Consider the following 24,239-nt stretch of genomic DNA (forward strand, 5'->3'; position numbering starts at 1 on the left):
AGGTAGAAGGCCAATGCTCTCTTGCAGTCCAATGTGTGCAGCTGACGTTCAGCAGGGCAGGAATGAGGACGGGGAAAGAATGTTGGCAAGACAATTGACTGGTTCAGATGGAACTCCGACACGACCTTTGGCAAGAACTTAGGGTGAGTGCGGAGGACTACTCTGTTATGATGAAATTTGGTGTAAGGGGCCTGGGCTACCAGGGCCTGAAGCTCACTGGCTCTACGAGCTGAAGTAACTGCCACCAAGAAAATGACCTTCCAGGTCAAGTACTTCAGATGGCAGGAATTCAGTGGCTCAAAAGGAGGTTTCATCAGCTGGGTGAGAACGACATTGAGATCCCATGACACTGTAGGAGGCTTGACAGGGGCTTTGACAAAAGCAAACCTCTCATGAAGCGAACAACTAAAGGCTGTCCTGAGATCGGCTTACCTTCCACACGGTAATGGTATGCACTGATTGCACTAAGGTGAACCCTTACAGAGTTGGTCTTGAGACCAGACTCAGACAAGTGCAGAAGGTATTCAAGCAGGGTCTGTGTAGGACAAGAGCGAGGATCTAGGGCCTTGCTGTCACACCAGACGGCAAACCTCCTCCAATGGAAGAAGTAACTTCTCTTAGTGGAATCTTTCCTGGAAGCAAGCAAGATACGGGAGACACCCTCTGACAGACCCAAAGAGGCAAAATCTACACTCTCAACATCCAGGCCGTGAGAGCCAGGGACCGGAGGCTGGGATGCAGAAGCGCCCCTTCGTCCTGTGTGATGAGGGTCGGAAAACACTCCAATCTCCACGGTTCTTCGGAGGACAACTCCAGAAGAAGAGGGAACCAGATCTGACGCGGCCAAAAAGGAGCAATCAGAATCATGGTGCCTCGGTCTTGCTTGAGTTTCAACAAAGTCTTCCCCACCAGAGGTATGGGAGGATAAGCATACAGCAGACCCTCCCCCCAGTCCAGGAGGAAGGCATCCGATGCCAGTCTGCCGTGGGCCTGAAGCCTGGAACAGAACTGAGGGACTTTGTGGTTCACTCGAGATGCGAAGAGATCCACCAAGGGGGTGCCCCACGCTTGGAAGATCTGGCGCACCACTCTGGAGTTGAGCGACCACTCGTGAGGTTGCATAATCCGGCTCAGTCTGTCGGCCAGACTGTTGTTTACGCCTGCCAGATATGTGGCTTGGAGCACCATGCCAAGACGGCGGGCCCAGAGCCACATGCTGACGGCTTCCTGACACAGGGGGCGAGATCCGGTGCCCCCCTGCTTGTTGACATAGTACATGGCAACCTGGTTGTCTGTCTGAATTTGGATAATTTGGTGGGACAGCCGATCTCTGAAAGCCTTCAGAGCGTTCCAGATCGCTCGCAACTCCAGAAGATTGATCTGTAGATCGCGTTCTTGGAGGGACCAACTTCCTTGGGTGTGAAGCCCATCGACATGAGCTCCCCATCCCAGGAGAGACGCATCCGTGGTCAGCACTTTTTGTGGCTGAGGAATTTGGAAGGGACGTCCCAGAGTCAAATTGGAGCAAATCGTCCACCAATACAGGGATTTGAGAAAACTCGTGGACAGGTGGATCACGTCCTCTAGACCCCCAGCGGCCTGATACCACTGGGAGGCTAGGGTCCATTGAGCAGATCTCATGTGAAGGCGGGCCATGGGAGTCACATGAACTGTGGAGGCCATGTGGCCCAGCAATCTCAACATCTGCCGAGCTGTGATCTGCTGGGACGCACGCACCCGCGAGACGAGGGACAACAAGTTGTTGGCTCTCGCCTCTGGAAGATAGGCGCGAGCTGTCCGAGAATCCAGCAGAGCTCCTATGAATTCGAGTTTCTGCACTGGGAGAAGATGGGACTTTGGGTAATTTATCACAAACCCCAGTAGCTCCAGGAGGCGAATAGTCATCTGCATGGACTGCAGGGCTCCTGCCTCGGATGTGTTCTTCACCAGTCAATCGTCGAGATATGGGAACACGTGCACCCCCAGCCTGCGAAGTGCCGCTGCTACCACAGCTAGGCACTTTGTGAACACCCTGGGCGCAGAGGCGAGCCCAAAGGGTAGCACACAGTACTGGAAGTGGCGTGTGCCCAACTGAAATCGCAGATACTGTCTGTGAGCTGGCAGTATCGGGATGTGTGTGTAGGCATCCTTCAAGTCCAGAGAGCATAGCCAATCGTTTTGCTGAATCATGGGGAGAAGGGTGCCCAGGGAAAGCATCCTGAACTTTTCTTTTACGAGATATATGTTCAGGGCCCTTAGGTCTAGGATGGAATGCATCCCCCCTGTTTTCTTTTCCACAAGGAAGTACCTGGAATAGAATCCCAGCCCTTCTTGCCCGGATGGCACGGGCTCGACCGCATTGGCGCTGAGAAGGGCGGAGAGTTCCTCTGCAAGTACCTGCTTGTGCTGGAAGCTGTAAGACTGAGCTCCCGGTGGACAATTTGGAGGTTTTGAGGCCAAATTGAGGGTGTATCCCTGCCGGACTATTTGGAGAACCCACTGATCGGAGGTTATGAGAGGCCACCTTTGGTGAAAAGCTTTCAACCTCCCCCCGACCGGCAGGTCGCCCGGCACTTACACTTGGATGTCGGCTATGCTCTGCTGGAGCCAGTCAAAAGCTCGCCCCTTGCTTTTGCTGGGGAGCCGCGGGGCCTTGCTGAGGCGCACGCTGCTGACGAGAGCGAGCGCACTGGGGCTTAGCCTGGGCCGCAGGCTGTCGGGAAGGAGGATTGTACCTACGCTTACCAGAAGCATAGGGACCAGTCTTCATTCCCCCGAAAAATCGTCTACCTGTAGAGGTAGAGGCTGAAGGCTGCCGGCGGGAGAACTTGTCGAATGCGGTGTCCCGCTGGTGGAGAGACTCTACCACCTGCTCGACTTTTTCTCCAAAAATGTTGTCCGCACGGCAAGGCGAGTCCGCAATCCGCTGCTGGAGTCTATTCTCCAGGTCGGCGGCACGCAGCCATGAGAGCCTGCGCATCACCACACCTTGAGCAGCGGCCCTGGACGCAACATCAAAAGTGTCAAACTCCTCTGGCCAGGAATTTTCTGCACGCCTTCAGCTGCCTGACCACCTCCTGAAAAGGCTTGGCTTGCTCAGGGGGAAGAGCATCAACCAAGCCCGCCAACTGCCGCACATTGTTCCGCATGTGTATGCTCGTGTAGAGCTGGTAAGACTGGATCTTGGCCACGAGCATAGAAGAATGGTAGGCCTTCCTCCCAAAGGAGTCTAAGGTTCTAGGGTCTTTGCCCGGGGGCGCCGAAGCATGCTCCCTAGAACTCTTAGCCTTCTTTAGGGCCAGATCCACAACTCCAGAGTCATGAGGCAACTGAGTGCGCATCAGCTCTGGGTCCCCATGGATCCGGTACTGGGACTCAATCTTCTTGGGAATGTGGGGATTACTTAGTGGCTTGGTCCAGTTCGCAAGCAATGTCTTTTTCAGGACATGGTGCAAGGGAACAGTGGACGCTTCCTTAGGTGGAGAAGGATAGTCCAGGAGCTCAAACATTTCAGCCCTGGGCTCGTCCTCCACAACCACCGGGAAGGGGATGGCCGTAGACATCTCCCGGACAAAGGAAGCAAAAGACAGGCTCTCGGGAGGAGAAAGCTGTCTCTCAGGAGAGGGAGTGGGATCAGAAGGAAGACCCTCAGACTCCTCGTCAGAGAAATATCTGGGGTCCTCCTCTTCCTCCCACGAGGCCTCACCCTCGGTGTCAGACACAAGTTCACGAACCTGCGTCTGCAACCTCGCCCTGCTCGACTCGGTGGAACCCCGTCCACGGTGGGGGCGTTGAGAGAGACTCCCTCGCCCGCATCGGCGAAGCTCCCTCCGCCGACGTAGTCGGGGAGCCTTCCTGGGAGGTGGCCGCTGTCGGCACCGCACGCGGTACCGACGTCGGGGACCTCAACCTGGGCGATGGGCCAGCCGGCGCCACGCTCGACGGTACCGGAGGCGCAAGCACCGCCGGTACCGGAGGGGTAGGGCGCAACAGCTCTCCCAGAATCTCTGGGAGAACGGCCCGGAGGCTCTCGTTTAGAGCGGCTGCAGAGAAAGGCTGAGAGGTCGATGCAGGCGTCGACGTCAGAACCTGTTCCGGGCGAGGAGGCTGTTCCGGGCTGTCCAGAGTGGAGCGCATCGACACCTCCTGAACAGAGGGTGAGCGGTCCTCTCGGTGCCGATGCCTGCTGGGTGCCGAATCCCTCGGCGACCCAGAGCTCTCGGTGCCGACATGGGGAGGAGACCGGTGTCGATGCTTCTTCGACTTCTTCCGAAGCATGTCACCGGAGCTCCCCGGCACCGACGAGGAGGACGTAGAATCCATCCGTCGCTTCCTCGGGGCCGAGACCGAAGAGGGTCGATCCCGGGGGGGGGCTGTACCGCAGGAGCCCTCAGGGTAGGAGGAGACCCACCCGAAGGCTCACCGCCACCAGCAGGGGAATGGACAGCCCTCACCTGCACTCCTGACGATGCACCTCCGTCCGACGACATCAGCAGACGAAGTCTCGGTACCACCGACGTCGATGCAGTCGCCCGATGCCTCGGCGCCGATGCAGAGGTCCGATGCCTCGATGCAGTCGATGGAGCGGCAGCCAAGGAAGATGGTCCGGACGCTGACGACGTCGATGCACTCGATGCCTCCGGTGCCGATGCCGACGAAGAGCCCGAGAACAAAACGTTCCACTGGGCTAATCTCGCTACCTGAGTCCGCCTTTGTAACAGGGAACACAGACTGCAGTTCTGAGGGCGGTGCTGGGCCCCTAGACACTGAAGACACGCAGAGTGCCTATCAGTGAGCGAGATTACTCGGGCGCACTGGGTGCACTTCTTGAAGCCGCTGGAAGGCTTCGATGTCATGGGCGGAAAAATCACGCCGGCGAAATCAAAAGCCGAAATGGCGAAAATTGAAGCACCAAAATTTAGAGGGAGAAAAATCTCGACCGAGGCCAAAAGAGGCCTACCCAGACAACGAAAGAAAACTTATGGGGCAAAAACTGAGAAATACGGGAAGGGCAGAAAACCCGAAAGGGTCTTCCGGAACACTACCGGAGCGCTTCCCGAACTTTCAAGGAAAAAACAGCAAAAAAAACACGTCGAAAAGGACGCGTGAGGTCGACTCTCTGGGGCACGAACGGCGTAACACGACCGTACCGAGTGCGGACGAAAGAAGACTGGCCGGCTCGAGCCGGTTTCGGGCGGGAAGACGGCCGCGCATGCGCGGTGCGCATGGGCGCGCGAGGACTAGCAAAGGCCTTTGCTAGTAAACTTTCCGATGGAGGGGGCTGCCGAGGACGTCAACCCATCAGTGAGAACAAGCAGCCTGCTTGTCCTCGGAGAAAATACAAATACACAATAAGACAATCCAAAAGATCATACTATAAAACCAAAATAGGGACAGACTACAAAGATGCGAAGACGTTATACCAACTCGTAAACAAACTCAGACACCACCTTGGTCACTAAAACCAATACCCATCTGCAGACAAACTCGCTAAGTACTTCAATGAAAAAACTGTAAACCTATGCAACACACTACCTCAAGACAATATCGATATCGAAAACTTCCTCAATGGTCTGGACCCAACATTTGGAGAATACCCAGCAGACCGAACCTGATCAAACTTCGCTCCACTCACTGTCAAAAGAGTTACCCAGGTAATTAGCAGATTCTCCAACACCCACTGTAAACTAGATTCCTGTCCCAGCTACCTAATAAAATCCGCCCCTGACTGCTTCATAGCTGACCTCACATCCCACCTAAATTACATGCTACAGCAAGGCCTCTTCCCTAAGGAAAATGGCAACATCCTACGCACCCCATTACCAAAAGACATCAAGAAAAAAAGCAAACGATATCACCAATTACCGTCCAGTAGCATCCATCCCACTGGTAATCAAACTAATGGAAAGCATGGTAACCAAACAACGTACAGATTACATAAACAAATTCTCAATACTACATGAATCACAATCAGGATTCCGCCCCCTCCACAGTACTGAAACAGTACTAATTACCCTCCTAGCCAAATTCAAGCAGGAAATAGCAACAGGCAAAAAGCATCCTCCTCCTCCAATTCGACATGTCTAGAGCATTCGAAAACTACAAGATTACTTCGGGATTGGTAGAAATATACTTAGTTGGATCAAGGGTTTCCTAACCACAAGAACATATCAAGTGAAATCAAACTCAAGCACATCATCACCGTGGAAGGCAGACTGTGGAGTACCTCAAGGATCACCACTAACACCGACCCTCTTCAATCTAATGATGACCTCCACTAGCCAAGTCCCTATCCAACCAAGGCCTTAACCCTTTCATCTATGCAGATGATGTCACAATATACATTCCTTACAAACACGATCTGACAGAAATCACCAATGAAATCAAGCTCAGCTTGGACATCATGGCCTCTTGGGCAAATGCATTTCAACTAAAACTCAATAAAGAAAAAAACACACTGTCTCATCCTCTCCTCCCAATACAGTGCAGACAACCCCTCAAGTATCACCACCCCAGATTACACCCTCCCTATCTCAGACAGCCTGAAAATCCTCGGCATTATACTGGACCGTAACTTAACACTAGAGAGCCAAGAGAAATCCACAACAAAGAAAATGTTCCACTCAATGTGGAAACTCAAATGAGTGAAACCATTCTTCCCGAGGAAAATATTTTGCACCTTGATACAATCAATGATACTAAGCCACTTAGACTACTGCAATGGAATTTATGTGGGATGCAAGGAACAAACATTAAAGAAACTCCAGACCGCCCAAAACACGGCAGCCAGGCTTATATTTGGAAAAACGCGATTTGATAGCACAAAACCCCTCCGTGAAAAACTACACTGGCTCCCAATCAAAGAACGTATTGCTTTCAAGATCTGCACCCTGGTTCATAAAATCATTTTCAGCGAAGCCCCGGGATACATGACAGACCTCATAGACCTACCAACCAGAAATACATCAGAATCATCACGAACGTACCTAAATCTCCACTACCCAAGCTGCAAAGGAATTAAATACAAATCAATTTACGCATCCAGCTTCTCCTACATATGCACACAACTATGGAATGCACTACCAAAAGCCTTGAAAACAACATACGGCCACCTAAACCTCCGGAAATCACTAAAAACTAACCTGTTTCAAAAGGCTTATCCAATCAACCCAACTTAAATGCCTGAACTCTGCAACACTACAAAACTAAAGTATGTAACGACATACCACAATTCTTCCACTTTACGATTCCCTAATGTGACCGTTCCACATGAACCTTATCTTACCACAACATCACTTCGTATTTGTTCACACCGTAGTCTGCAAACACCTCTCCGGTACTATGTAAGCCACATTGCGCCTGCAAATAGGTGGGATACAAATGTAACAAATAAAATAAATATATATTAAAGCCATACCTCCATCCCTTTTATTTTCACTACAGGTGACAAATTTATTGGGTCCTTTTCCGATAAAAGCCAGGTCTCAGTTAACATAAAACAGTTTCACTGCTGCGTAGTAATAAAATCCCTAATTATGATTTATTGCCTACAGATCTTATATTAATATAGGCACAAGGGATAGGTAGACTTCTATCTCGGTTTGTAACATAACTTCAGATTAGACAATACCTTGTGCCTACTATTAACATTTCCCTTAATATGATGTAATGGACGATGACCTACTTGGGTTCCAATATTATGCAATAAAATACCTATAATTGGCAGAATACTGCTTAATGTAGACATCTGAATAAATTGGTTTAGCATTATACTGATAGAGTCCTTGCCCCTCTAAGATGAACCATATGACTAGCCAAGTAAACCAATCCATAATAATCATAAAACAATAAAAGAAAATTAAAAATAAGTTCAAAACGAACCTAAGTATAGATAAACTTACAGACTAGCCATATATTGCACCAGGTGTGCCTCAAGGACTGGGTTTAGCAGCACTGAGTTAGGGAACTTGCTGAGGAAAGAACTATGATGTTCAAGATTACTTTAAAAGAACTACAGATACCTCTGGCTGAGAATAGGGAAAATGCTGACTGTTCAACAATTTAAAATCAGTTCACAAACATTACCTATATGAAAGGGTAGCAAACAAGGGAGACAATGCTGAAGAGCTGTATCATGTACCATACTTTTGCAAACACTTAGTAACACTGCACTCATATTAAAATGGCCTCATAACCTTAAGTGATACTTCCAGATCTCAATGCTATAGGATGTGACATTAAAAAAGAACACCATCCCCATGGTGGTGGCAGCCCTGGGGACTAAAAGACTTGCAACAATGCAGGGAAAGATGGATGATACAACGCGAAGACAAATTCTGGAGGCAAATCTGTTTTATTTTACCACAGATCTGGGATTGGGGAGAAAATTCATCTTTCAGCAGGACAATGATCCTAAGAACAAAGCAAAAGCAACAATGGAGCAGCTTAGTGACTGAGTGCCTTAGTCAAATGTCAGATTTGAATCCAATAGAAACCTATGGCCATCCAGATAATCCCCAGCCAAATCAAGAGCTCAAGCCATTCTGCCAAGAATGGGCAAAAATTGAATCATCCCACCATGCAAAATTGATCAACACTTACTCTCAAAAATTCATGACTGTTACTGTTAGAAAAGAGGCTTCCACCGAGTACTAAGTCAAGATATGTGAAGGATTATGCAACGAAGACTGATTTCTTCTTTTTTGCTTGTTTGATATTTATATAATTGAAGAGCACTTTTCCAAACTCAGTTCATTGTCAGTTTTCAGTTATGTGATTAATTTTGCTCATCAAGGCAAGATTCATTTACTATAGTTTATTCCTATGCAAAAACTCATTAACTCATGGTATGTTAACGACTGTGTTAGATACTCTATTCAAAACTCACACAGTCCAAAAGCTATTACCTATTTTTCTGAAAACTGCTGCTGATGGACTGAGTGAGTTTTGGAAAAGTGCTTTTGAATTGTTCTCATGTTGATAGTGCATAAGTAGAGTACTTTGGGTAGGTCAGTGAGAAATTCCTACTGTAATGCATTTTGACTTTTTTTATTTTTATTTTTGGAAAAAGCATAAGGTAAAATTTATTCCTACTGGCTAATTTTCTTCCTTGACTCCCACCAGCACAGTTCAAACAATGGTGTGGGTTAAGGAATATAGAATATATATAAGGGAAAGATTACTTCAAATTAATGTCTGCATATGTAAAAATAATGGCCAGCAAACTGTTGTAGGTGATAGCTTTTAACAGCTATGCTTCCTCTCATGTCAGAGCAGATTCAGTTAACGATGCACCAACTCAAGAGAGGGAGCATAGTTCTCAAAGGCTAAACACATTGAGTCACCTACACCTTGTTGACGTTTATTTATATTACAAAGTCATGATAGAGTGATTATAACCCCTTGAAAGTTTTTCACATTTTGCCAAGTCACTGTGTCAGACCTGCATGCACTTAAACTTTTTCCACTCAACACACTATCCTTCACATCTTTTGGATTAAAAAATGATTATGGTATACAGTATATACCAAAAAAATAAACTCCTAAAATTAAATGCTAGAACCCCTGGTTAAATTTCTCTCTCTGAGTCAATATTTGGTGGAAGAGCCTTTTACAGCAATTACAACTGAGAGTCTGTTGGGATAGGCCACCACCAACTTTGCACATCTAGATTTGTCACTATTAGACCATTCTTATTGTTCACATTCTGTTAAGTACCCGAAGGATCACTGATGCGACACAATTATAGCAAAGATTATTAATTGGATTGAAGTCTGAGCTCCAACTAAGTTACTAAACAACATTTATTGTTTTTTCCCTTAGCCACTACACTGTAGCTTTGGCTGTGTGCTTTGGACCACTGTGATGGGTATAGGTGCAGATGCTGAAGGACGAACTTCTGTCCCAGTTTCAGCATTCCTGCAGAGGGTAGGTGGTTTGCTCTCAAGGACTTTTCTCCTTTTGTTTTCCCTTCTATCCTGACTATCCAAACCCTGATGATAATAAACATCCTCACAATATGATGCTGCCACCACCACCACCACCATCATGTGTCACAATATGGATGTTCTCTGAGTGACGTATTGCATTGGTTTGTTACAGACGTAGCAATTTTCAGGCCAAACAAATATACTTAGTTTTGTTAGACCACAAAATGTTGCCACTTTGCTACATAATCTTAGTATTCCTTTGAATATCTCAGATGGGAGTCAAGGTAGGTTTTCTTGAGTAATGGCTCCCTTCTTGCCACCCTACCATACAAGCCAAATTTGTGGAATTCTTCCGTTATTGTCATCACATGTACTTGGACTAGTTTTGCACACGGAATCCTGGCTTTTTGGTTGCCTCTCTGATCAGACTCCTCATTGCTTAGTCATCCTGGTGGTGCCATACAATTTCCACTTCTTAATTATCCTGACCATGAATGCCCCTTCTATATTCAAGGATTTTGCAATTATTTAAATCCATCTTCTAACCTGTACCTTTTCAAAACTTTTAATTTGTTCTGGAGTTCTTATGTCAGCTCCCTGGTGCTGAAAGTTGGGTCTTTGCTTTGAAATGTATTACCCAATGGAGGGAACCATCTGATGAATTTATCCTGTCATCATGCAAATCAGTACAATTTATCACTAGTACAGTCAATTCATTTAAAGTATGCTTTTGAAGGAGATGTTCTGTTACAGCATAAAATACCTAGGATTGCTACAGAAAAACAAATAGAGCGAACTCTTATCCAATCAAGCTGTTCCATGTTTTTCTCCCTACTCCTAAGTATTGCATGTATTTGTCACGGTTATGGGGCAAGATGTAGAGATATATGAAACAAGCACTGCTTTAATGCATTTTAACAGATTATAAGGCAACAAAGACAGTTTGGAAGGGGCTGTAGACGTTCTATAGCTATTTGTAAGAGGTGCTCGTTACTTGTTCTCAGGAGCTCAAACTATTCACCGGGCCCTTCTGAAACCCAAAGCCAATGTATGAGAGACTCTTATGGTTGCGTACATGACCATGTTATTGAAGTCTGTGCATAAAATTTTTCCTCATTGAGTAATCACCAGAAATGGGAAGAAAATGGATGAAGTTTAAGGACAAAGGAAGAGACAAACAGAAAACAAATACTGTTTAAGCTTTAAGATCCAATTCTGAATCTTTGAGAATGGTAAGGAGCAGTTCAGAAAATGAAAGTGCTAATACACTGCAATACCTACTGAAATGACTGTCATTCATACAAAAAGTCCAACTTATGAAGTAACAAAAGGCACCAGTTAAAAAATCTGGTTTCCCACCACTACCTCTGGCAGGTTGCTTTCTGTAAGTCACAGCACAATTTTTAAGCATACACTACAGAAACAAGATGATATGGCCCGTAAAACTAAAAAGCAAATTTACTTAACTGAGTTCTCCACAGACACACAAATGATGTCATCTGATAATGCCAACATAGATAGCTCTGTCAGAGTTCAGAAAAGCAAGTTTCTCTGAGTATGTGTAAGACTTCCCAGGTAGCCACTGCCTCATCAGCCCCTCAGTAGAGCTTATTTTTTACTTTTATTTATTTAAATACTAGTAAAAGAGGCCTGTTTCTGACACGAATGAAACGGGCGCTAGCAAGGTTTTCCTCGGAGTGTGTATGTGTGAGAGTGACTGTGTGAGAAAGAGTGAATGTATGAGTGTGTGTGTGACAGAGAGAGTGAGTGGGTGTGAGAATGAGTGGGTGTGCCAGGGGTCACCACCCTCCCTCCCTGCAAGTTTCTGGGTCCCCTCTCCCCTCCGAGTTTCAGGGTCCCCCCCTCCCTCCGAGTTTCATGGTCCTCACCCTACCACAGTGCTTTTCCTGCCCACCAGCTAAATCCTGGCCTGACCCACAGCCAGCAGGAGCTCCCTCATACTGTCTCACACACATTGAGAGGCAACGGTGGGGCTGACGCAGCCACGGGCACTCAGCAGGATAAAGTTTGCCTCCCGGTCTTGTCTCCGCGTATGCAGCTGTTAGATATTTCCGTGTGGCTTTCACCACCACACCGCCTTTCTTGTTTGCCGAGTTCTTCGCTTGCTCGGCTGCCAAAAACCAACGAACGACTACCGCGAGACACAGAGAGGGTAGGCGGCGCGCTTACAACTATTTTCGTTGGTTGGTTGCCTTGCTTCTCACTGTTCCACCCTCGACGTCATCACATTTTGACGCAAGGGCAGGACAGAGAGAGATGGTGACAGACTGACGAACCTAACGAACCCTTCACTTCAGTGAAGACAGAGAGTCAGCTTCAGAACGTTGGAAGTGGAAATTATTATAGTAGATTTTCAGCACCTGATCCCTGAGGCGACTATGCGGTTTACAATTTCTATTACAGGTATTTTGTATGAGTCAAATCCCCACGAAGGTGGGTATCTGTCATTAATCTTGTTAACAAGGAACCCTGTTACCTGTGTTCCAAATATATATATATATATTTTTTTTTTTTTGGGGGGGGGGGGGGGGGGGAGTCAACTTAAAAAGGCCCTATAGAACTTCTACCTAAACTGCAAACAGTAAAGTATGACGATATGAATGTAAGAATGTTGTATCTTTACAGAAACCGAGTGCATATGGGAAATGCTGCCACAGCTATGACAATGTGTATTTGCTTCATTTTGTTTACGCACAAAAAACTTTTGTGCACACGTGCATTTTCTGTACATAAAACAAATAAATACATATAAAATTGAATTTATATACATAAAATAAGAAAAAAACAGGAAAGAGAAAATTAGGGGGCTTCACATCCTTATTGTTTCCACTATCAGTTAATTTTAATCTTGCTAGACTACAGCAGTGGGAAATGAAGTCCATTACCCCATAATTACTGTGGTTTCTGTTAGGATCAATGGATACAAAAGGTTGAGTGGGCTAATTACATGGCCATGCTCTTTTCATACAGTAAACCTGAATTATCACTATTATATCCCATGAGGGGCATAATCGAAAGGGGCACCCAAGTTTTTCTGAGGATGTCCTCGCAGGACGTCCCGGCAAAGGGGCAGGGAAACCTGTATTATTGAAACAAGATGGGCATCCATCTTTCGTTTCGATAATACGATCGGGGACGCCCAAATCTCAACATTTAGGTCGACCTTAGAGATGGTCGTCCCCGATTTTCGTCAATAATGGAAACCAAGGACGCCCATCTCAGAAACGACCAAATCCAAGCCATTTGGTCATGGAAGGAGCCAGCATTCGTAGTGCACTGGTCCCCCTGACATGCCAAGACACCAACCGGGCACCCTAGGGGGCACTGCAGTGGACTTCAGAAATTGCTCCCAGGTGCATAGCTTCCTTACCTTCGGTGCTGAGCCCCCCAACCCCCCCCCCCAACTCCCCACAACTGTACACCACTACCATAGCCCTAAGGGGTAAGGGGGGCACCTACATGTGGGTACAGTGGGTTTCTGGCGGGTTCTGAAGGACTCACATTTACCACAAGTGTAACAGGTGGGGGGGGGGGGGGGGGAGGGCCTGGGTCCACCTGCCTGAAGTGCACTGCACCCACTAAAACTGCTCCAGGGTCCTGCATACTGCTGTCATGGAGCTGGGTATGATATCCGAGGCTGGCAAAATATTTTAAAAAATTGTTTTTAAGGGTGGAAGGGGGTTAGTGACCACTGGGGGAGTAAGGGGAGGTCAACCCCGATTCCCTCCAGTGGTCATCTGGTCATTTAGGGCACATTTTTGTGGCTTGGTCAAAAGAAAAAAAAAAGGACCAGGTAAAGTCCAAGTGCTTGTCAGGGACACCCTTCTTTTTTCCATTATCGGTCAAGGACACCCATGTGTTAGGCATGCCCCAGTCCCACCTTCGCTACGCCTCCGAAACGCCCCCATGAACTTTGGTCGTCCCCGCGACGGAAAGCAGTTGAGGACGCCTAAAATCAGCTTTCAATTATGCCAATTTGGATGACCCTGTGAGAAGGATGCTCATCTTGCGATTTGTGTCGAAAGATGGGCATCCTTCTCTTTCGAAAATAAGCCTGCATGTGTCCAAGAGAAGATCAGTTTTATGAACATGAAAACTTGGGGAAAAAAGTTAAGCTAAATGGATTTCATGTGAAAAGTTGATACCACTTATGGTAGGAACTATAAGTTTTCAGAACTAATATACTGTGGAAGAACTGCAGATATGAATAGCAAACAGTGACAGAAGACCAGTTACCATTCAAGTCAAAGTTAATTCTATCAACAAAAAATCTTTCCAGGTCAGATACTTTAGTACTGTAGATTCTACTGGCTCAAAACAGTGGTTTCATGAGCTGAGCTGGAATCATATTAACATACCATGAAAGCAGAAGATTCCACCCAATTAAACGTTTTGTATGTCATAGCTTCTTCATGGACACAGGGCTGGTCTTCGCAATTGCAGGGCCCTGTGCAGACCAGTTTGGTGGGGCCCCCCAACCCCTTGCCTAGCCCTGCCCCCCGATGACTCACTTCTATCCTCTGTATTCACCAGCCTCTTATCACTCATCTCCCCTGAGAACCTTGATGGTCTCTACCACATGGTTCCACCATGCCAAGCATCTCCCATCTCTTCCTTCCTACACACTTCTACTCCAACATTTCCTCTCTCATTCTCCACCCACACTTGTAGCCTGTGTTTTTTTTTTTTTTTTTAAAGGAAAAAAGGTACTGGTACCCATGATGGGTAATCTTAGGGTTGGGGTCACTATCCAAGGCTCTACTCCTGCAATAGCCATACCCACAGTAGCCGCACCCATGGCGCATATTAATAGACATCTCTGAAAATATTACACCAGTATAGAAGAAAAACAGCTTACAGAAATTATTTATGACAAAAAAAAATTTCACATCTACAGAATACCCAAAATGACAAAACAAATTAGCACACAGACCAGGAATTAGGAGTCTTGCCAAATCTGAAACACATTATCAAAACCTCAGAACCTAACATATCCATATTCAGCAGAACAGATATAGCCCTTTCTTCATAAATTAACCTGAAATCCTAAGACGCCAGACTCTGCATGCAGCACAATACCAGGAAACATAAAAACAAGTTTCCTCTTATACAGTGCAAAATAAAAACAGCTGTAAATTCTCAAATTGGACATATTCCAAACACTAAAATGAAAATAAAATGACTTTTTTCTACCTTTGTTGTCTGGTGACTTTTTCTGATCATATTGGTCCCAGTCTCTGATTCTCCTACTCTCTATCTGTTCTCTTAACTCCACTTCCAGAGCTTCCTGTCCATTTCTTTCTTTACTTTCTTCATTTCTTGCTCTACATCCATAAGTAAAAGCTGGGTCCTCTGTGGACTTGACTGAAGGAGGTATAGAGTGGATCTAGCATTTGCCTATTTTCTCTATCCATGTGCAATTTTTCCTCCTCTCTTCCCTTTCCCTCATCTTCATCCATGTGCATCATCATCTTTTGTCTTCCCTCCCCTCCATATCCAGCATGTCTCCTCTTCCCCATCCCTTGAATCCATGTCTAGCATTTTCCCCCTCTCCTCCATCCAAGTGCATCTTCTTCCTCTATTCCTTCCCCTCTATCCATGTCAAGTAATTCTTCTCTCCTCCATCCATGTGCACCTCCTTCCTCTTTCCCTTCCCTCCATCCATATCCAGCATTTCTCCTCTCCCCTCTCCTTCATCCATCCTTCCTCTGCCTTCCCTCCCCCTCCATACATGTCCAGCATTTTCTCCTCTCCCCTCCATGTCCAGCAATTCTCCTCTCTCCCCTACGTCCATGTCCAGCAATTATGCTCTTTCCCCTGCCCTCCTTTCCATCCATGTCTAGCAATTCTCCTCTCTCCCTTGCTCTCCTCTACATTCATGTCCAGCAATTCTCTCTTCCCTGCCCTCCCCTCCATGTCCAGTTATTCTCCTCTCTCCCCTGCCCACCCCCCTCTCTTCTTCACACCTAGTGTAGCGTTTTTTGTCCCCCCCTCCTTCCCCTCCTATGGTCCAGCTCTCCCTTCCCATCCACCCCAAATTGGGGTCCATCAACTCCCTGTCCCCTCTTCCCACCCTTATCCCTTATGATCCAGCATTTACTTGTCCTCCATCCCTTTCCCTCCACCCCTATGGTCCAGCATTTATCGTCTCATATCTTCCATTCCCCCTTATAGCCCAGCAGCTTTGTGTTCCCTGTTCTCCCCCCTCCCGTTTCCTTTCCTCTCCTGCTATGGATCCAGTCCCCCCCCCTCCCGTTTTCTTCTCTCTCCCACTATGGATCCAGTTCCTCTCCCTCCCCTGTTTCCAATCATCCAAAACCTGATTTCTTTGCTGGTACCAGCAGCGGCAACGGGCTTGTCTGGGCAGACCAGTCATTCCTTCTGTAGCATCCCGCCTCTATGTAACTTCCTGTTTAAATGCAGGCAGGACACGCTGCAGAGGGAAGGACCTGGTTGGTCCAGACAGCTTGTTCCCGTTACCGTTGCTGGCACAGAGAAGAACCAGACTACTGCTGTGACCCGGCTGTCCTCCTCTGCAACTGCTTTTTCTGCTCCCATGCTCTTTTGCCTTCTGTGAGCTGTCATGCCATCCACCATCAAAGAGGAGTGGGACCCACTCCTCAGCAGTGGTTCTTTATTCCTAGCCTTCCTATCAAATGCAGTGACCCCACCAATCAGAGCTGGGATTCCTAGTGATGTCGCAGTGACATGTCCAAGGCAGAAAAGCCTGGGAGGGGAAGCAAAGCGTGAGCTGAGAATTCCCACATGGCAGTTTTGTGCATGTGTGTGTGTGTGTGTGTGTGGGGGGGGGGGGGGGGGGGGGGGGGGCACTAGACTTACATGGCGGGAAGGGATCAGATCGGTGCTGGATCTGCCCTGGGCGAGGTTACCTCATTCCTGTGCAGCCAGGACTAACTGGCAGCGCAGGTCCCCTGGGAGAGCGAGGCCCTGTGTGGTCACACCGGTTGCTCCTGCCTAAGACCAGCCCTGCATGGACATATGCACTGAAGGATGAAGCAGATACTGGTTTTCATTAATGTGCACATGACATGCTATCATCACAGAGATGTGTACCTTTTTAAGGTGCTTAGAGATCAGACGACATGTGGAATACTGAAAGAGTCTTTGTGGAGAGTCAAACTTCCCTTGCAGACCATACAAAGAACCTTTCCATCAGAAATTGAGATTTTCTAGAGGTTTGCTTCTAAAAGGCTTTCAGTTACGTCTTGAGAAAGTTGGAGGGACGTTACTAATGAGAGTTCAATATTCATGCAATTATTGCAAGCAAAGAGGATGATCCAATGGACAATCTTCAATTCTCAAGGAAAGATTTTACTAAATGGACAGTCATCTTAACTTACAGCAGCTATAGATAAGGAAACTTGATTTGAGAAGAATGAGGTTATGCAGGTCTTAACCTGTTTCATATTTAGGAAGCTTCTGAATATTAGCTGAATGGAGGAAAAGATGTGAAAAGGCCCCAAAACATCCAACCCTAATCTCATTTGGCATAACTACCTAGAGCAAAATTGAACAAACTACTTGTCTTCCAAAGCAAACAGATCTATTGGATGATCATCTTAGTGCAGTGGGGAGGATCTTACACTATCTTCTCATCCAAAGACCATTTGTGAGATACCCGGCAACAACTGGATTTATCTACAATCACATTCTGTGATCCAGGAAGAGAAAGGAGGCATTAGCCTCTGGAACAAGCACTTCAGAAGATGTGTTCAGTGACTTCAGCATCCAGTATTGCTCTCTCTTTTCTGAATGCATAGAGCACTTCTGTGCCAAACACACTATCCCCACAAAGTACAGACTTAGTCCTATGATCTTTGCCTCTTCTTTTTGCTTCCAGAGTCCCCGTTATTGGAACGCTCTGCCATCAATGTTAAAAGACACAACCGATCACAGACTATTCAAGAAATCCCTAAAGACCTACCTATGTGATCGATCATTCTCCTCAGCTGCTTGATCTTCTGCATCCCCGCCTTCCTTTCCCCTGCTGTTTCCCTCTCTTCCCCTCCTCTACTTTATTCTGTGCTTTGCACTAGTACTATTATGCTGTATTTTTCATCAAACATTGTAAGCCACATAGAGCCTGTCTTGGTGGGATTATGCGGGATATAAATGTTCACAATAAATAAATGAGTTTTTTTTTTTTTTTTAATTCAGATCAAAGTATACTGTAACATACAATTGTTGCACAGTTTCTCCTCCCCCCCCTCCAACGTAACATCTGTGCAGGGCCCATCAGTGTCATTGCTTCTACCCAATAGGCAGCAGCTTCAGCTGTACAGCAGTTGATGCTTGCACAGAAGATCCCTACAATAAGGACCTGGGATATTTTGGGATCTAGCTTCATAAATATACAGCACGACAGCAAGAGAGATCATACAGCCTATCCCAGTGGTCGGCAAACCGCGGCTCGCGAGCCACATGCGGCTCTTTGGCCCCTTGAGTGTGGCTCTTCCCGCGAGTCCGCTCCACGCCACTGTCCGGCGCTCACAGTCAGTCCATAGGCACCCGCCCTCAGCTCCCCGACAGCCCTCCGTCCTTTTTCCATTCCTGCCGGTGGCCACCCAGCATTTAAACTTCTTTATTTTAAGTTGCAGCGACGGGCCGACGGCTCACCTCCTCCAGCCTCTCACTTTCTGCTCAATGCCCTGCCTTCCTGATGAGGTATTTCCTGTTTCCGCGAGGGTGGGCGGGAGTCACTGAGCGGGAAAGGAAAAGCTGGAGCCTGGAAGTGAGCCGTCAGTCGCTGCGACTTAAAATAAAAAGGTAAGGTTTAAACCCTGGGTGGCCACGGCCGGCAGGAATGGAGAGAGGAGGGCTGTTGGGGAGCCGAGGGTGGTGGGCAGGTGGGGGCGGGCTGGGTAGCAGTGCACCTTAAACTCATGCTGCGTGGGGTGGGGGTAGAGTTATACAGTTTCCTTGAATGGTTGGTTTTAATGCTGTAATTCTATTAAAAGTAGTGAATGGTAGATACTGTTTGCACAAGTTCCTTGCACTTTGAAATAGCCAAGACAACTGAGTTCAGTCCTACTGCACAATGCTGGCCAGGACTGAGTTTTTAGCAAAGGCCAGCTTAGGAGTACCCTAATTAAGTTAATAACAATGTACCTACCTATATAGTTTAAGTTTAAAAAATTTGGCTCTCAAAAGAAATTTCAATCGTTGCACTGTTGATATTTGGCTCTGTTGACTAATGAGTTTGCCGACCACTGGCCTAACCACACTACCTGCTCAGTTCTACAAGCCAGTTCTTTCCCTCCAGAAAACTTCTGTGCTAGTCCTATTCTTTCCAGAATTCTGATACAGTCTGCTCTAGGATCTTCACCAGGAGGATGTTCCATACATCTATCCCCCTCCTTTTCGTTTTTTTGTAAAAGACACATCCTTTCAAGCAGGTTTTCTTTGACCTGCCATCTGTTCAGTGTCACTTCTGAGGATTTACAATCTTTCAGGCTGCATCATCTTTCTCGCCAACATTACAGAAAGAGCTCAGGCCTGCACAGCTTCTGGAACACTGTCTGACCTTTTTTTACCCTCTAAGTTTTTTTTCTGGGAAATAAAGGGAGTCAATTGAAGGGGAATGAAGGTCCATCATCTTCTAGGTCATTATGCATTTCATCAATAATAGCAACCAGAGCTGTATGAGACAGTCTGTTCCAGATCCAGGCAGTAGCAACACTTCTAATGGGCATTTCTGATAAGAGATTTGAAACCTATAAAAATAATGCCTGACATTCCCCACCATACTAGATCTGCACTTTGCATGGTCAAATTCAATTTCAAGTGGAAACATTTATTTTCCCTCAAGACGGAACGGAGGGGGGGGGGGGGGGGGGGGAGGGAGTGGCCAGAGGTAAGGGAAAACGAAGTCAGAGAGAAAAAAAAATGCACAGCAAGAGAAAAGATAGAAGGAAAAAAAAATATTCTGCAGAGGCAAGTGACCAAAGATAACATTAATCTGGACAGCAGCATGGACAAAAACAGACCAAGGGGACTACTGAGATACTGGCAGTATCTAGGCTTTTCACTGTTCACAGCTATCCATGTTAGCAGCATCAGATGCCTCTTACTTGTGGAACCAAATTATCCTGCTTGTGTAAAAAAAAAAAAATACCCCCCCCCCCCCCAAAAAAAAAAAAAAAAAATCTGTAAAACTGACACCGAACTAGCAAATTAAAAACAAAAATGAAGGCAACTGGAGACACATGATAGCCAGAACATTAAAGTGAGAACAGATTGGGGGAAATGCATAATAAAGAGGAGAGAGGTCAGCTTTTTTTGGCAGGGTGTTTAGGGTACTGGAGAAGAGGTGCATGGAAAAAGAACCTCAGTTTGTAGTAAAGTGTAATATAAAAGCTTTTATTATTCATAAGCAGCTCATATCTCATTTACTTTTTCTGACATCTCAAAAATGAGTTAATAAATAGGGTAGCTCACACTCTTCACACAAATAAACCTACTTTTCTGTCTCAGGTTTCCCCGTCTTCGGGCTCACTGTGGACCGGCTCCACTTATCAGCAGCATGCTATAAAAGAAAGAAAAACAAAGAGCACATCAAAAATCAGAGACCTGACCAGGAGCGCAGCTGAAATGAGCTTGACAGCAAGCAAAGGTTTTGTTCATGCCCAAATCTTCTTTCTAAAAAGAGGGCTCAGTCAGGTCAATGTCTATATATTGGACATAGGAGATTTTTTAATGCCACATGTCAGATTGGTCAGTGTTGTACTCTTTGTTGGAAAGACTCCATAACAAACGGTTGTCCAGTTATAGCCTGCAAAATGGTTCAGAACATCTTAAAGTGTAATTTGTCACATGGTTGACATGTTATCATCCTTTATAAAATAGCAACGAGACAAGTGGACTTCTACAGTGTAAAGGCTGGATATTAAAATCATTCCATCTGATTACATTTATTATACTCCACAGAGTCTATTCCAGATACATAAAACTGGCTCGTCACTGTATTAGTGTAATTGTGGGAAACAAGTGTCCTTCTTTAATATCTGGTGGGGGTGCCCAACAGTGCAAACCTTTTTGTCAGTGTCTAGAATGCAAGAAAATAAATACAGTTTGCCATCTTTAATATATGTTCAATTTTTTTTCCTGTACTTCCAGACTTATGAATAGCATTCTTGTCAAGTTTCTAACCTAGACTGATTTTTTTCCTAATTTGGAGAGTGGCCTTTCTAGAACTACTGTTTCTCCCTATAAAGCCAGTTACTGCTGTAACAATCCTGTGGTCCTGAGCCACAAAACCTGGCAAATGTGCTGGCTAAGTCTCAGCTGCAGAACTGCTGATACACCTCCCTATCAGTAGCTACAACTAATGTATATGAAGCTATCCCAAGTCTATACTAGCCAAAGGAACAGGACTGCATCTAGCTTTCCAACCTGGGTTAACCATCTGGAAAGCAAGCTGCAGTAGTATCTGGCTTGCTGAGGGTTATGCGCTACTATTTTGAATTACAAATCCAAGAACAGAATTAAAGCCTATTCCTCCACACTCCAACCCAAGCCTGTATGTCCACTCTATTTTCCAGTGAGCCAAGAAGCTTTAGACATTATGATGCAGCTGCTCAATACACAGACAATCTGAATTCAAGCTTTGTCCCCCCCCCCAAAAAAAAAATGTAAAATGCAGCTGCCATGATGAACTCCTTTACTGAAGATTCTGCCATCAATCAGTGCTATTTAACATTTAAAAGATGTAGACCTGGGGAAACAGATTTTTATTTTTTATAACAAACATTCTCGTTTAAGTGTTATAGCTTAGAATCTTATTTTGCATGTGTATATGCAATGCACTGCTTCCTTTTTCAGCAGGGGGGAGGGGGGGAAAACACATCACAGTTCATTTCATAGCCCTTTAATTAGCCAACACTCCTCCAGGGTGTTCATTAAAAGGATTCTAGTACATTTCCCTGGTGAAAACACACAAAACACTTTATACACACTCTTAACAGTTATTTTCTACCTAAAGCACAGTTAATACAACATGAATCAACTAATTTCTAATAAAATGTTCTATAAAAGAACTACCTGAAACAGATGGGCCCAATCAAAGTTTGGAAGAAAATTTGAGCTTGCCATGAGTGGGAAGCGCGGGGTACAAATGTAACAAAAACAAAACATATGAGATCTGACAGAGTTTCCTGGAAGCCATGTCCTACCCCCATATGGGATGACATCTGGAAGAATATTTAACAATGGACTGGGGGTGGGAAAGGCCCCATGAAAGAAGGTCCTACATTCTACGCACAATCACTCCCCATGGATCTCTCTAAAACTAAACTTTATATCTTTGACGCTTAAGGCCTCAAAGAAAATAATGGAAATGTCACCTAGATGAAGACAGGTTCAACTGTAAGAAATACATGCCAATGTACTACCAGGCCTTAACAGCCAAAAACAATATGTCTCTCAACATATTGAACAGGCTGCAAATTCAACCAGCTATTCAAAATAGCAAATCCCACAACAGAACCAAACTCCCAGTCACAACCAACCAGTAATGACGTTGCCAATAAAATTAAAAGGTCTCCATCAGGACCTACAGGCAGTTCCACTGAGCCTCCCACCAGCTAATGAGAAGAACACACTCTCTCTCCCCCTGCACAGCCATCTGGGACTCAGACAAATCACAGAGAAAAAAATTATTGAAAGGTCTATGGCTAGCATCCTATCCTCTTGACCCCTGCCCAGCAAAGATAGTACAGCTAGCAAGCAATGACCTCACTTAAGTGGCTACTAAAATTGTTAACTCCTCTCTTGTCGAAGGGCAGTTGCCAATAACACTAAAAAAGGCTGTGGTGCACCGCATATTGCAAAAGGGCTCTCCTGAACAGGACAAGCTTGAAAACTAATGACCTGTCTCTAACAACCCCCCCTGGCAGCACTTATGGAACAGATAATCTGCATTCAGCTTGAACTGGCTTAATGAAAGTAGCTGGCAAGACCCATGCCAATCTGGCTTTAGACCTGGGGACAGTTTTAGTGTACTTAATTTCCACAGAAATCGTGACAAAGGATCGTCATCAATAAGAGTGTTACTGGATTTTTTGGCAGCCTTCAATACTGTGAATCGGCAAACTGAGTAGCAGCAAATCTCCTGGACCGGATGGTATTCATCCTAGAGTACTGATAGAACTGAAAAATGAGCTTGCGGAGCTACTGCTAGTGATATGCAACTTATCCTTAAAATCGAGCGTGGTACCGGAAGATTGGAGGGTGGCCAATGTAACGCCCATTTTTAAAAAAGGCTCCAGGGGAGATGCGGGAAATTATAGACCGGTGAGTCTGACGTCGGTGCCGGGGAAAATGGTAGAGGCTATTATTAAAAACAAAATTACAGAGCACATCCGAGGACATGGATTACTGAGACCGAGTCAGCACGGCTTTTGTGTGGGGAAATCTTGCCTGACCAATTTACTTCAATTCTTTGAAGGAGTAAACAAACATGTGGACAAAGGGGAGCCGGTTGATATTGTGTATCTGGATTTTCAAAAGGCGTTTGACAAGGTACCTCATGAAAGACTACAGAGGAAATTGGAGGGTCATGGGATAGGAGGAAATGTCCTATTGTGGATTAAAAACTGGTTGAAGGATAGGAAACAGAGAGTGGGGTTAAATGGGCAGTATTCACAATGGAGAAGGGTAGTTAGTGGGGTTCCTCAGGGGTCTGTGCTAGGACCGCTGCTTTTTAATATATTTATAAATGATTTAGAGATGGGAGTAACTAGCGAGGTAATTAAATTTGCTGATGACACAAAGTTATTCAAAGTCGTTAACTCGCGACAGGATTGTGAAAAATTACAAGAGGACCTTACGAGACTGGGAGACTGGGCGGCTAAATGGCAGATGACATTTAATGTGATGCATGTGGGAAAAAAGAACCCGAATTATAGCTACGTCATGCAAGGATCCACGTTAGGAGTTACGGACCAAGAAAGGGATCTGGGTGTCGTCGTCGATAATACACTGAAACCTTCTGCTCAGTGTGCTGCTGCGGCTAGGAAAGCGAATAGAATGTTGGGTATTATTAGGAAAGGTATGGAAAACAGGTGTGAGGATGTTATAATGCCGTTATATCACTCCATGGTGCGACCGCACCTTGAGTATTGTGTTCAATTCTGGTCGCCGCATCTCAAGAAAGATATAGTAGAATTGGAAAAGGTGCAGCGAAGGGAGACTAAAATGATAGCGGGGATGGGACGACTTCCCTATGAAGAAAGACTAAGGAGGCTAGGGCTATTCAGCTTGGAGAAGAGA

At 45.9% G+C, this 24,239-nt stretch overlaps 1 protein-coding gene across 3 annotated transcripts in view; it reads right to left on the reverse strand.

The window, feature by feature from the left end:
* Positions 1 to 24,239, reverse strand: part of ZCCHC2 (zinc finger CCHC-type containing 2) — a 266,990-nt gene that overhangs the window by 63,735 nt on the left and 179,016 nt on the right. For all 3 annotated transcript variants that reach the window (XM_030207585.1, XM_030207595.1, XM_030207577.1), the window contains one exon: positions 20,432 to 20,496. In XM_030207585.1, the coding sequence (XP_030063445.1) occupies positions 20,432 to 20,496 (65 nt within the window). The remainder of the gene's footprint in view (positions 1 to 20,431; positions 20,497 to 24,239) is intronic.

The sequence above is a fragment of the Microcaecilia unicolor genome, chromosome 1 (assembly GCF_901765095.1).
Source record: "Microcaecilia unicolor chromosome 1, aMicUni1.1, whole genome shotgun sequence".
Classification (NCBI taxonomy): domain Eukaryota; kingdom Metazoa; phylum Chordata; class Amphibia; order Gymnophiona; family Siphonopidae; genus Microcaecilia; species Microcaecilia unicolor.